The sequence below is a fragment of the Labrus bergylta genome, chromosome 6, assembly GCF_963930695.1.
Source record: "Labrus bergylta chromosome 6, fLabBer1.1, whole genome shotgun sequence".
In the NCBI taxonomy this organism is placed as follows: Eukaryota; Metazoa; Chordata; class Actinopteri; order Labriformes; family Labridae; genus Labrus; species Labrus bergylta.
In genome coordinates this window covers 21198340-21213788 of record NC_089200.1, presented here as the reverse complement: position 1 = coordinate 21213788, position 15449 = coordinate 21198340, and the positions used below count along the sequence as shown (strand labels likewise).

At 41.3% G+C, this 15449-nt stretch overlaps 1 protein-coding gene across 2 annotated transcripts in view; it reads right to left on the bottom strand.

Annotated features, from left to right (window-relative positions):
• The window catches only part of tle2a (TLE family member 2, transcriptional corepressor a), a 38970-nt gene extending 35654 nt beyond the window's left edge, over positions 1-3316 (bottom strand). The window contains exon 1 of one of the 2 annotated variants that reach the window (XM_020647601.3): positions 2752-3316. In XM_020647601.3, the coding sequence (XP_020503257.1) occupies positions 2752-2775 (24 nt within the window). In that variant the 5' untranslated portion in view covers positions 2776-3316. The remainder of the gene's footprint in view (positions 1-2751) is intronic. The other variant, XM_020647602.3, reaches the window with a different exon arrangement.
• Between the last annotated feature and the right edge of the window lie 12133 nt (positions 3317-15449).

Here is a 15449-nt window from a genome sequence, read left to right as displayed (position 1 = left end):
CATTTTTTAAACATAGTTTAAGAGTTTTTTTCCAGACAGTAAAAAATATCATGTTTGATGTTAGTGACTTTGACAAATTCTTCCTCAGGATACAGTCCAGGTAGAAAATAATTGATTGACTATACGAAAATCATGATGACATTTAAGAGATCCGTTTTACATTTCACATGTCACCTTTTTCAATTGCCTTGGTCACGTTTACCCACGCAGCAAACCCTTCCCCCAGCACAGGGCATAGTTCAGGTTTAAATGGTGGGAATAACTTATTGATATCTTGATGTGAATTCTGAGCTTTTATTCTCTGGTGTCTTCAATCACTGACTGATAATTGTGTAAACTTCTCAATATCTGGCCAACCGGTGAGAGAAATATATTACATTATGAAATGTATGTCTTTTTTTGTTTAAATGGGTCAGGCAATAACATTATAAGTGTCATGACAGGATGTCATTTTGAGTTTAATACCATTTGATATATGTTTTCTTCTTTCCCATTTCTGTTATTTGTCATGTGTCTGCAGCTATGGCTGATATGAACTAAGACAGCTAGACCTGCCATGTCCTGTTCACTTCTCAGCTGGTCTACTGTGGTTGGCAAGATCACAAAATCATCTGCGCACAAATATGGGCACGAAGCATTTTTAAGAACATCTCTATGTAATGTTCATGCAATTTGCACCACAGATGATGCTCCTTATGAATATGTGTATTCTAAAAAGGTAAATCTTGTCACCCAAGGTCAAAATGATAACAAAGTTTATATTCATCCCCTGACAGCAGGAGTCCTGCTGTTTTACAGCCTCTTGTTATTTTACGCTTATTCTGTGTTAACATTTTTTTGCACCAATACATCAAATCAAATTTCTTGTATATTGAAACATACCTGGAAATAAACCTGATTCTAATTCCGATTTTATTACATGAAACAATCATGAAAATCTGTCCCAAGAAGTGATAAAGATGCAAAAAGCTGTGAAAGGATATACTACCTAACAGAAGGAAACAAAGTTGCTTGGTTACAAGAATAATAAAAATGTGTTTGTAGTTGAACAATTTGTAATTGTCATTTGATTGAAACAAGCTACATTTTCATTACAATGTGGGTCACAGGTTTATGTAATATATGGGTCACATCCTTCACAGCAGTCAAGTAGCCAGTGATGACAGGTTACTACCAGCCCAGCGTTTCAGAGATTAAACAGTTTGCCAGGTGGAGTGGTCCTTCACTGTGAGGTGCAAACAAGAGCGAGTGAGGGCCAGAGACTTTCTCAGGACGGGTGTCTCACAGGGTCTTGTTGAGATCTGTGGAGGGTTGAAACGAAACAGGGAGCACATGGCCTAAACATTCCACCCAGACCTGCCACAGTCTGCTCCTCTCGCCCCGGGACGCCTGCCCATACATTAAGATGTGGTTTGGAGCTCTCACAGGAACACAGCTAGGAGAGGTTGGATGAGAGGGATTGGGTTTACAGTGCAAACCACAGAGCCACAGTCTGCCTCCTGCCCTGCCTTCCTGCAGTCAGCTCCACTACACACAAAGCTGCTGATGTGAATATGTATGATGCTTGTGTGTGTGTCTGCGTGCTGTATGTTTGGTTATAGGGGATCTCACATTATTGGTTTAATGGAAGATAACAAAGTCACAATGCAAACAAATTATAACAACCTCTTTTTGGGTCATTTCTTGCATGAATGAGTTGGGGGAATTAATTTAGATTGGTGTCCACACATTTGCATGAACTCATACGTCAGTGTAGTTAATCTGTGTTTCAATGCGTTGGACATGAATGTGAAAACACAGTCAGGGGTGGGGTGCAGGGTGGCATGGCTAAGGGATGTAGATGAGGGTTAGACAAATGAGCAGGTCTTAATTGATACTTCACACAGCTGGAGGACCAGTGTTTATGTATTTCAGTCAGCTCAAAAGCTCTCCACCTAACCTGACTAAGACAAATTACAGCCATGCAGCATGAAAATCGCTCAAAACCCCTTGCACCTAAAAAATTGAATATTGACTTCTTCTCTTATTCCAGACACATTAGAAGCGTTAAGTAATGGACTTCTGGTTGTGGCTGGATCTTAAAAGAGGCACAGCTCCTTGCTTCAATACATCAAATCAGTAAATCCTGGGATTGGGTCATGATGATTCAAAAGAACTTAAAAACAAAAGCAGATTTTTTTTTTCTCTACACAAGTGGCACTTGAGAAGGGCAGTCCATTGAGTAAAGGTGTCAACAAGCCAAGTTGACTCACCCCCTCTTTCTCCCTCTCCCTTATGTGAGTAAGGGACAAACACACACTTCATCATCTGGGTCAACTCCACAACGGTGTGGAAATAGAAGGAAACTCCATGTTTCTGAACTGGTGTTGGCCACCAAGGACACGAGATCCACGCACAAAGATACTCAGCAGAGTTGAACGCTGTTAAAGCAAGGGGTTTGCTTCATTAAACTAATGACAGCAACATGCCTGACCTTCATACATCACACGGGGCGTTAATATAGCCTAATGGAGAATAAGCTTATTTTTAAATCACGTTTTTCTCCACAACAGACTCCCCGGAAATGCAATATGCAAGGATGGCAAACACTTACATCGGTTTTCTACTTTGTTGCACACATTTAATACGGTTTAAAATCCATCTAGCTTTTTTTTTTAAATTATTACAGACACGTATAAATTAAAGTTTGAAATAGCCTACAAGACATTTACCTTGCGTGCATACGGTTACATAGCAACGTAGCCTACTTACCGGTGGTCGGTTTTGAGGAAACATTGTAGCCGCCGACTTGTGTGTCTCCGTGTACGTTTTTTTTTTGTCCTTCTTCTTTCTCCCCTTTGGGCCGGAAAGCTTCGTCGAAAAATACGAGCAGCCAATGTACTATTGTTGGTCTCAGAGAGGCATTTGGCCCGCTTTCAAAGGTAATGGCAAAGCGAGTCTCGGTACGCTCATTCCTTGCTTCAAGACTCCTTTGTTCTGGGTGATATCTCCAGCCCCAAACCGCACCGCGCTCGACGTGTAGTAAGGACGGGGAGAGGAGAGGAGAAACACCCGGTCCGAGGAAGGAGGCTTTCTTTCCAAGTCCTCAACTTCGCGATTCCTGCGATTATAATATCGCAAATGGTTTCCCTCTCCGATTTTCCTCGCCTTGTGTAGCATAAAGGCCAATGAGATGGGGGGGAAAATGTGGTTAGCTTGTGGCTTCAGAGACGGACACACCGCCGGCACATTCAATGCAGCCACAGCCTCTTTTGTCTCGCTCGTTGGCCTGCACTCTTTTCACACAACACTCCCAGTCCCTCTCTTCTCTCACTCCCCCTTCTCTAAATCTCAATGGGACATAACATATGAGGAGCTTTCTTCCAAGGAGGGGGTAGAGCTAAATAGAAGGTTTTACCTACTTCTCCCCCCCCCCCCCCCCCCCCCACACACACACACACACACACTTTGTTTTGCCCAAATTAATAACCAAAATGTTCATTTTTGTCTGGGAAAATCCAATTTGCCTTTGAAAGTTTAAATACTGGGCTAAAAAGACAATGCTGTTCTTCAAAAAAGCCTGATGATATTTGCAAAGAATGTTATTTTCTAATCGTAATTAGCTCCGTCCTCATGAAGTCATGTAAAAGAAGAATGATCCTCACAATTAACACATTTTAATTTTATAAAAAAAAAAAAAAGTGCAGAATTTTCTTGAGAAACAAGGGATTCAGAGGATGTGTTCAGTGATTGAATGAAATCTCCACGTGGGGCTCAGCCTCGGCACAGTAAACACTGGTAAAATGAGCCAATGAGAGCCGAGGACACCCACGTGGGGGTGTACTGGCCATTTGCTGATTGGACGGCACAGGTAGCACAATGCTTCGCACGTCAATCAAGCCCGCTACAATCGCAGGTTAACCCTTTCCTAGGTACAGGCTGTGATTGGGGGGGGGGGTATCAAGATTCAGTGGTTTTCCTTTTTCTTCCCACAAACTGTCAATGCTTTAAAAATACTACATTAGCCCCCTTTCGTCCTGTTGATGTGGAAGTGAATGTACTCTGCGCTATCTTCTGTAACCTTGTGTCGTTTTCTTCATGTCAAAAATTAATCATGACCACAGTGAACATCAAAAAGGGAAAAAAAGATAGAAATAAGAGCCAAAGAGGGCTTACAGAAAAAAAACAATACATACAATACTGTAATGCTTGCACATAGCATTATATCCAACTTGTGCGTTGTTACATGGAAAAGGAGAAATGTGGAGACGAAGGCAGAAATGGTGGAAAAATTGGTATTCTGGTGGCACGACCCCTTTGGCGGGGCTCATAATTAGAGAGAGAGATATTGAAAAAGCAATTTCTGACAGTGGAAATCACAACCTGCCAGAGGTGGAGTTGGAAAATATAGATGGTTGTGTGTGTGTGTTTGTGTGAGAGTTTGTGTGTGTGAGAAAAAGACTGAGAGAGGAAAGGCAGAGGGTGAGGAAGGGAGGGAGGGAAGGAGGAGGAAGAGAATAAAGGATGAAGGACAGCAGGGGGGGATGCTGAGAAAGACGAGCCAGTAGGAGGGTTAGAGATTGAACGAGAGGGAGAGTGCACACGGGTGATGAAAAAAAGTGTGTGTGTGTATGTGTGTGTGTGTGTGTGTGTGTGTGTGTGTGTCTCATGCAAGGAAGTATTGTGTGTGTGTGTGTGTGTGTGTGTGTGTCTCATGCAAGGAAGTATTGTGTGTGTGTGTGTGTGTGTGTGTCTCATGCAAGGAAGTATTGTGTGTGTGTGTGTGTGTGTGTGTGTGTGTCTGTCTGTGTGTGTGTCTCATGCAAGGAAGTGTGTGTGTGTGTGTGTGTGTGTGTGTGTGTGTGCGCGCTTGTGTGAATGTATGTGTGTTCAGCAGACAAGTGAGGGAATGAAAAGGAGAGAAGGGTGAGGGGAGCAAGTGGGCAGGGAGGAGAAGGGAAGAGAGAAAGAGACAAAGAGAGAGGTAGAGAAAAGAGAGAGAGAGAGAGAGAGAGAGAGAGAAAGATTTTATTGCCATTTTTCCTATGAATTTTAATGCACAGCCCTGGTCTCCCTCCCAGATTCTTGGATCACATTTATTAGAAAGAAAAAGTCATGAGGAATGCAGAGCTTTGCAGTCTGCTACTGCTTTGTGTTTTGTGTGTGTGTGTGTGTGTGTGTGTGTGTGTGTGTGTGTGTGTGTGTGTGTGTGTGTGACACTGTGTTTTGGGGAAGGGGGTACACAGGATGTATAAGACTTCATTGCTGGGGGAAGGCATAATAATATAGATCATAGAAAATGATAAGTGAAGGACACACATTATTGCTATTGGCAGGTCAGATGAAGGAGTGGTGTGCTTGCTTGGTGTGTGTGTGTGTGTGTGTGTGTGTGTGTGTGTGTGTGTGCGTGTGTGTGTGTGTGTGTTGTTGTTGTTGGCTGAGCTCCAGTGATTAAACACACAGTCCACAGTGCCCTCCTCTCCACACAGTGAGCAGCAGGACATCAAAGTGAGCTCACAATGGTATGGGACCACAATGGTCGTAATGCTACAGGAGCTTTTGGTTTTTGGTTTTAGCACGTTCATGTGAGTTTCAAAGACACAATTGTGTCACACACATATGCTGAGTTCAACAAAAAATACATGCTCATCTACACACCTAAACATTGTGGGAAAGTGCCCAAGGGAGCAGTAGCATCCTTTTATAACCACAATTCAAGGTGTGGAAAAAAATAGCCCTGCAACACATGCCAAACCACCAGCAAAGTACACCAACAGCAGAAAACAGTTTTTCAAACGAGGTGATGAAAACATAACAAGTTCCCACAAAACTCCAGAGACAACTTTATTCTGTTAAACTGCACCTATATTAGCATAAATGGGCCTCCCAAAAACACAGGACAATTAAGGTCTAGATCTTTGTTGAAGAAGAAGATTGGACTATCTTTTCTTACACACTTTTTCTTTGTTCATTGGGAGGTCACACAATGAAAATGTTAGTATCAATTAGCTTCACCTGTCTGGTGCTGTCTAAGTATATTTCACTTGTTCCACTCTTACAACACATTTTTTTCTGAAACATATTCACTCATGGTAAGCATTTATGATCATTTTAAAAAATCAAAGAGCAATGCCTTTTATTTGCAGACACACAGTACATTCAAATATGCCACAATCATAAGGTCTAGACAACAGTAGCAGACACATCAAGGGGCTACAAGTCATGATCCATTTCCAGCTCTTCAGATATATTTTCCTAGATATGAAAAATTGTCTTCCTTTTTTTATTTTATTCGACCTAATTTTTATCATGCACAGCAGACCCTTCCTGTCTCAGAAATTAAAAAGTTGACTCTTTCTTGAAATATCACAAACTAAAATATAATCTTAAAATTCAAATCAGCCCTCGGACACGTAAAAGGGACAGTGGTGTATTTTTCCTAATAGTTCCACATTTTTAATCTACAACTGACAGGCTGAAAGGAATGATACTGGTGGAAGGTGCTTTGGTTCCGGTCATAAACTTTTGGTTTTGTGGTATCCCAATTTAATCTCCACCCATCTCGGCCCCACAGTTTCTCCCCGATGGACCCAGCGTGGGCTTGAGTGACAGGTAGACAAGGCCACTGTGTTGTCACACTGGTGCCCTCCCCCAGCCCCATCCCCAACCCCCACCTCGTTTTGCCCCCCACCTCTTCCTTGTCCCTCATCAGACAAGCTGGGTGTCAGCGAAGAGACGGCATCGTGATTTATTGGTCTCCAGTCCTCTTGGGTCCCTCCCCTGTTACACACACACACCTCCACACAATCTCCAACCCCTCCTCTCCATCCTCCTTCTCCACACACCCTCTCCACCACCCTCCATTTTCCCATCCCCCCTTGGCCCCTAGTCTCCCCACCTTACCCCTCCCCTCCTGTCCTCTCCTGCTGCATGGCCCCTGGGGGAACGAAAGGGTAATGACCCACATCAGCAGCAGCTCTGCTCACACACGTGCACGCCACACACACTTGAACACACACACACACACAAACACGCCACACACACACAAACACGCCATACAGACACACACACACACACACACACACACACACACACACACACACACACACGCCAAACACACACAAACACGCCATACAGACACACACACAAACAAGCCACACACACAAAAACAGACACACACACACACAAACACGCCACAAAGACACACACACACAAAGACACACACACTTCCTGTCCTCCATGCACACAGATACAAAATAAATACCCCATGTGGCACACATACGCACATGTATGCACACATAAAACACACGCTGACACATTTACGCCCACAGGCATGCATGTGTGTGTGTGTGTGTGTGTGTGTGTGTCGGAACTCAGGAATTCCACTGCTGTGCCAAAACGTTGTTTCCCCTCTCTCAAGTCTCCTCTACACTGAAGAGATCAATACAAAACCATCTTCTATGATATTCACTAATCTCTTCTTCTTTTTGGTAAATAGAAAAGATTCAATCATAATCTGTTGTAACCTCAGGAAAAGGGAACTAAAAGCTCCTTTTCGCTTGATCTATTCCTTATAAGACACAACAAAGAGAGGACTCGTGTCTCTGTGCAGTTTACAAGATCTCCATTGGACTTTCCGACTTAACGTGAAAGCTCCAACTTGCCTAATATGGCCATGAAATTAAAAATTGCACAATCACAAATGTAGAGTTTAAGTTCAAGGAGATTAAGAAAACAAATATTCCTCATGGTGTCTTGTTGCAAAGGAGATTACTTCATTAATGCCGGATGAATTCATAGACAAGGTCAGCACAAAGATGCTTCATATTCTCACATTATTTCTGCTATTTAGGGGGAAGAGACAAAAGAGCATCTCTCCAGAGGCTGATTTTAAATTCAGACAGTTGAGCCACACTAGGAGAGAAGAGGGAAGAGGTTAAATCTGAGCATTGATTTGCAACTGCTACTGAGCTGATATGGTCTCACACAGCCACGCTCTCGTTAAAAAAATAAATAAAAGTGAACCGCCACAGTTTTCAACTTGATTGTTGGCAAGCTTGAGAGTGCAGTTCATGTGTTAAATTGTGACTTTTAATAGGAAGGAGATCGCATGAATTCATTATTCTTTTAAAGTTGACATGGAATGTAATCAAGAGTGAAATGATGCGTTGGATGATGACAGAACCTGTCAAGAAAACAAAGAAAGAAAAAACACAAACAAAAAGAAAGATGGATCCTCTTATTTTACAACACTTTAAAAGAAAATAGTAGCCACATTTTTAATTTATCTATAGCAAATGATACCAGACATAGCATTATCTCGATATGTAGAACGAATAGAACTCACATTTCCACTTTTAAAAACAATGTATTTGATGTGTCATGCAAGTGTTTACCATAAACACGCCAAATGAAACTACAATACTGCATTACTGCCCCCTGCTGCTCGACACAGGTATTGCAGAGAACTATAATAGACAAGATTGGCAGAGGTTTCTCCCTGGATCGATACTGCAGTCTAAATATTAAGTGATAGCCATTAGCCAACACTATATGATAATAAACCACGAACAGTTGTATATGCCAAGAGCTGAAGAATAACTGGTTCTGTGCTGGCTTCATGTTACCTGGCCTTACTGATGTTAGGCTTACCTCAAACGTCAGTACAACCTGCCTCTCAGGCGGAAGTGTTAAGCTGCCTGATGCTCAGTGAAACGGACTGTCAAACAAATCCAGCAAGTCCTGTGTTGAAGTTAAACATATATTAAATGAATTACATTTCTCTGCGCAGATAAATCAAATATTTATTTTCACTTGGCAGCGTCTTTAAGATGACAAGGGTAAAGACCGGTAGAGACCAAGTGTTGCACACTCTTCCCATTTTTCGGCAGCATGCTGCAACTACGAATATGTGCCACACGATGTCGCTATTACACTGAAAATGGGGAAATGTCTGTATGTCAAGCATATTAGCCTTCCCCTAAACCAACCCAACACATGCATTCATAAAACTCGTGTGTGTGTGTGTGTGTGTGTGTGTGTGTGTGTGTGTGTGTGTGTGTGTGTGTGTGTGTGACGCCACAATAGAAGCATAGGCTCAGTAAACAGACAGCTTTATCTTAATTCAGAGGAGAAATTAGGAATTATTTTCTTAATGCTGCTTTCACAATCCTTCGGGCTATGAAGGGATCAACCCCATTAGATCCAGTAAAAATAATCATCTTTAAGCCATCGTGGAAGTCACAATAAAACTAAATCCTGGATAATAACACCCTCACTGCTACCTTTCTGATCTATAGCCTAACTGGTTGACCACCCAGTCAGGCCCCAGTATGTTCACATTTTCAGACAAAGATTTTTTCCCTGGTTAAATAAAGGTTTACTAGAAGAATAAAATCAAATGAAAGGTTGGCATTAAGGAAAGGTATTGTGTAAAACATGATGTAGGCCAAGTTGTATTTAGTTTTTCATGAAAACGTTTAATAAGCAATCCTTTAGTTCAGTCAATGGTGTTACCTGTCTCGGATAAAGCCTTTCTAAAACTTTGTCAGGGCCGTTAGGATACCTTCTCATCTTGTTGTTGCACATGCTTCATAGTAATCAGTGCAGTAGAAATTAAAATGACACAAAATCTGATGTTCAGATTATATGACGGCAGACTTCGTTTATTATTTTTGTCCAAACCTTTAACCTTTCTGGGCTTTAACTTCTTCTACCGCTCTGCCTCGTCCTCTTCTTTTTTTCATGATCCTGATAATTGCATTGAAAATACTTTTTGCTCGATGAAGGTCTAGTACGGAAAAGTTTGTTTGCAAGTTAGACAGTGTGCAGGAGTTACCTTTAAGATTATGATGGACACATTGCTCTCCTACGCACCTGTCTTGTGAAGTGGATGTGCGAAGGTTTTTTCCATATTGAAAAGTAAAGTAATATCAAAGTCCCTTCAACTTGTATTTTTCAGACGGTTGAAGTTGTTCTCCAAGCATAGACATACCTAGTTGTTGATGGGTCGGGGTCCCACATTCTTAAAGGAAAACATGTATTCCTACTTTCTGCTTTGCTGCTCTTTTTGCCCTGTTTTTATCCTTACAACGTATTTCTTACGTCCAAAGTGCTAAATCATCAGATCAAATCAAGGACGTTTCAATTATACCGCAATATAACAGCATAACTCTTAAAGGATACAGCTTACCTGATGACAGGAAAAGCACAACTTCTATATTATGTGCTTCATTTACACCACTTTTTAAAATGCAATCCGAAAACTCATCCATATATTTAAACTTTGTTTTTGTCTTTCTGTGCATTACTTTCTGATTACCGAGCAAAATGCAAGTTTTTTTTCCTCTTTCCTATATCCTGTTCTTTTTCTACAGCACTTTCCCTTCTTTGGGACTTTGTTGAATTTGAGGAAAATTAACCATCTCCTCCTTCTCCTTCTTGGCCAGCATCATGTATACCCTAACATTTTCCCTCCTTCATTCACTTTTCCCTCTCAATCTGCAGATTTCTGGCGCAGGAAGGCATCATGTATTTTCCATGGGAGACTCAGCTGGCTGCTGAGCATGCAGGCCCAGGCCTCCCACTTCCCCTTGTGCTCCTTCTCTCTCTGCTGCTGATACTGTACATGCACAACAGATAAACATAGAGACAAATGCAAATTAAAATCAAATGAATGAGATCTGTTAGATGTGAAATGCTTGTGTATATGAGTCCTAAGTCTGTTTCGCAGTTGTGTTAATATTGTAATTTAGAATAACTCGAATGGTGACAGAACTTTTCGAGGCTTGAAACAATTTCCTGCACAGATTTGGGATTTATCACCCGCAGAAAATATATAATCACAAAGACAGACCACATTTGGAGTAACTATCAAAACAGGGGTGCTAAATGACATCTTCAGATTGATGTACAACACCCTCATAACCCACAGGGGGTGACTTACTGTGCACTCAATGCTGCTGATTTAGTAGCACGTCACACTGTTAAGATGGATTTCCCAAAAATCGCAGTGAATGTGTCATTTTGGAAAATATGTTGGTATTTTTGTGCCACCCCTAAACTGTGCAAATGATGAGTCAGGGAGTTTGAATCCTATTTGTAAAGCTCGTTATCAGGTTACACACACACACACACACACACACACACACACACACACACACATTTGCTTGGCTGTTATCTCCTCTCTGGGCCCCATATGATAATATATAAAACTCTGCAATCTAAATCTGGAAACTTACATAACATAACATAACAGCCTTTTAAAAAGTCATTGGTTTAATAATGTCAGCATTAGCATATATCATCTCGAGCTGACCACATGGGTGGTCTCTGCATTAGCCCATGCATGATCGCTCTACAATATCTCACTGTATATTAGTGTGTCTCTTTCTTGTGTAAACACACAACAGTAATAAGACTCCACCTTTCCTGATTAATCTGTCATTACAGTAAAAGCAAGAGCCTGTATTAATCCTCGTTGCCAGGGCTACACGGTGCTGTGCTCCTTTCGTATGACATCATCCCGGCCTGAAACAGGACCTTGGGCTGTTCCCCAACAGAGGCCCTGTCACACTCGGCCTCTAGCGACCGAGCTGAGGTTTGTTTACCTCTCTGTGTCGCTACTATGTCACAGCGGGACATTTCCTCTCAACCATAAATCTATAAAGTCCTGCATGACTTGCAGGGTCGAGGGGGAGAACGTCCCTAAGCCCCCAGCTGCAGGGAGAGGAAAGGTGTGTGAGTAAATATATATATATAAATCCCTCATCAGGGTCACTGGTGGTGGTGGTGAGGATGGCTAGCAGCCAGATAAGCTGCTTCGGCTCTTTTCCTTCCCAGACTCTCTCTCTCTCCTGCTTGGAAGAAATGTAGCATTATCCAGACAGGGCCCCTGCAGCAGGGCCCCCAAGCACAGAAGTGCTGTCCAAGACAACATGCAGAGGCCAAGAGTCTGGAGACTGGAAGCCGGAGAGGAGAGAGCCGTAGATACCTCCTCAGACTGTTTACGACCACCTCCACTACAGCCAAAAGCAGCTCCTGCATTGCTACATTCACTCACTATTTCTTGCTTTCTAGCAGGTCTGTGCCAGTAAGAGTGAAATAAGATTAAAGTAGAGCGATCGCTAGAAAATGAAATAAGTTTTGACAGTTTGCATGGTTGCATCACTCCAATCAAAGGTCTCTTTAAGCAGCTCAAACTGACTTTGAACTCCCTTTTCTCAGTTACAAAATTGAACATGAAAGATACAATGTCCAAGTTTTATTGGAAATGAAAGAGTGATTTTTGTGGCCTAATTGTTTACATTTTGTAGCAACCGCTTATCCTGGCTTGCTGTTCTTTTCATAATGTTGGCATGATCTAGATATGAGTGTTGTTGCTTCACACTGGATGCCAAACTACAATCAGATAGAGGCATTATGTGAAGCCTGATATTACCATGCATGCATCACAGAGAAGGAATTATTATGTCATTATCACTGGTTTCAATGATCCGTAACCTCAATGATCTGGCTTTTGAAACTTCTTTTGAGTCATTGAGTCAATCAGAGTTTATGGTTGCATGAGGATCAGCAGATTAAATAAATAAACAATGTTAAACTACCTGCAGTGGATGATGTAATCCCTCTATCAATCTTCATGAAGTAATGGTCCCTATATAAGAGGACAGATATTTGTTTAAAGTAATAAAAAAACTGGGGACAATTAAAGGTAGCAAGAGTAGTGTCTGTATAAAAGTTCTTGGTGGACCAATGAGTCACAGCTCACTATTGGACAATTACCTAAAAAGGAAATTCATGATTTAACTGGACTTAGTTGGTACTTTGTCCAAGAAACCTTGTATAAAGCGGTTCAGCTGTAGTAAATCTGTTTATGAACAGGAAAAAAATCAGTAAGGCAATAGTATGAAAAAAGTGATGTTTGCTGTATTGAGTCTGTAAATATGCAGTGCAGCTGAGAACAGTGAACTGGAAACAGAGATTTATAGATTATGATCTGTTTTATCTCATGATCTCGCAACACTTTCACTTTGTCTGCAGCAAACTACTTTGACTCTTGTGACAAGCGCTTATCAGGATGAGACCTGAAAGAATAAAAAGAAGGCATCGTAACAAGATCAGTTAAAATGAAAGTCCTCATAGATAAGGGCTCTATAGAGTTTAAATTCAGCCCATACAGCAGGGGGCTGTTAGGATGATTCTAAGGGCCCATGACTGATGGGGGCCCTTAGAAATATTGGAAGAGTAGTTCATTTCTTTTCAATATATATATTGTTTTGTTTTTTTTGTTAATGGAGCCAAAATTCCCTGGTGGCGTCCCTGGCTAGTGAATATCTTCAAGTTGCAATGGGGTTGCTCCTGTTGACTTAGTCATTCTGGAAATCATCATGAGTTGCTACAGCAGCATGCACAGGCCTTTCTCAAGTATAACCCATTAACTGTCTCAACGGGTAGGCAATTTACAATATGCCAGGCTGGCTTGCCACAGGCTACAAGCTATACTTTTGTTACACAGTTAGTTTGGACTACAGTTCTGCTCAATTTCTGGCTGCAGTTTCATGCAAAAAATGACTATTGTGATCACTATTATAGACTCTGTAACCTGATCTACCTATGAGTCATGAAGACAAATTATTGGACCAAAATGAGCCTTATTTTTAGCCTTAATTTGATGATAAAGCTCCTTGGCCAGATTGTGTATATGTGACAATGTTGCAGATGGTGCCCTATGGAAAGCTTACAAAGGAGGTGTTTGGGCCAAAATCTATGTAAGATAATATGTAGCTGCCTTATTGAAATGCAATTCATGGGCAAAATGACCTTCAGTAAAATTTAAAATCTAGGTCTATTAAATAATCCCCTCGGCACATCAAGGTCAGACCAGTGGTCCCATCTGATTTAGGTCTAGTGGGCTTAATTATAAAGTAGCATATTCATACTTTTTTTTTTCAGACTACACAAGGCCATGACACTAGCATTAATAAATGATGACATGTGTGTGTGTGTGTGTGTGTGTGTGTATGTGTGTGTGTGTGTGGTTATGACTAAGTTTGGAATATAAAAAGGGTTAATTAGTGTTCCTATTTGCAGTAGCAGTACTTTTGGCAGTGCAGTTGGAAGACTAGGCTGTTTCTATCATGGAGAAAAACAACAGAGACTAGCTGCTCATTTCTAGAGGCATTTTAATTGCTAGAATTCAGCGCCAAGCTAAAATGGTCTCAACCCGGCTCCAGCATGAGAAAGTAACAGAAGCGGCTCCCTTTAACACCTCTGAATCTATGCTGCAGAATAATGTTACTGGTCAAAATGCTCTGAAATATAACATACTTACATCGGGTGCACTTAACAAAACTAAATCCTCTGACAATTGTGACCTAATAATAGTTACTTGTGCATCTGATTCTGTGCACATCTGAGTTTAATCTGCTCAAATTCTTCCCTCCAAAACTAAATCCATCTCATAAAAACAGAATAAAAGACTTCATTTAGGTTTTCAGAGGCCCTTCATGTAAAATGATATATCCAGAAAACGCCTACCCCTTTAAGTATATCAATGTATTAGCGTTTGTCTTTAGACACAGAGGGTCAGAGGTTGCCGTGGTTATAAGGCTTCTATTTTGAGAGTGAGTGTCACAGTGAAGCACTAAGTGACATTCTCTGAGGTGGTTTTCTCCTTTCTGGGTGCTGAAAACTGGATGTAAACAGTTCCAGCTCAACGAAAGCCGCAAAATAATAAAGTTAAATTGAACAGAGGCTGAAGAACAAGACCAGTTCTGTGTATCTCATTTATCCACTTATAATCATGTAAACTGTTCTGAATGTCTGATTCAGGTTTAATCCCCTCCAATTTCTTTAACTTTTTTATTGCCTATTTATTCTCTTCTTCTGTGTCAGAGCATAAGAAGCTTAAGGAGGACATTGCCCTGAGCTTGAGTCAAGCTACTCATCTTATGATGCCACTTTCAATCTTACCTACTAAATTATGCAAATATTGTTTGAAAAAATGGATAGAGAGTCTAACACTTAACAATTGACTTACTATTTCAACTTCAAATGTTCTAGCTGTCTATCATTCATTCTTCATTGCTGTTTCCAGTTTAAAAAAAATATGGCTGCCACCAACAGGGGCGTAGACTGACCAAAGAAGGCAGAATATTCAATTATATAACTACCACAGCATCAAAAATACTGGCAACTGAATCATTTCTGTCATGCTTTGTTGCTTCAGTGCAGGGTTGTTGTTGTTTGGTGTTTAATACTAATATTTTAATGAAATGGCTTATTTCAAGAGTCACTTCCCACCCAGCTCTGGGTCATAAACATAATTCATCCCATGGGGCCGCCGGTTTGGCTCAGTGTTTGGAGTGTGTGCCCAATGTGCAGAGGCTCCACAGCCCACACAGCTGTCCTGGGTTGGAGTCTGACCCTTAACACATGCTGCATGTCCACCCACACTCTCTCCTCCCAAC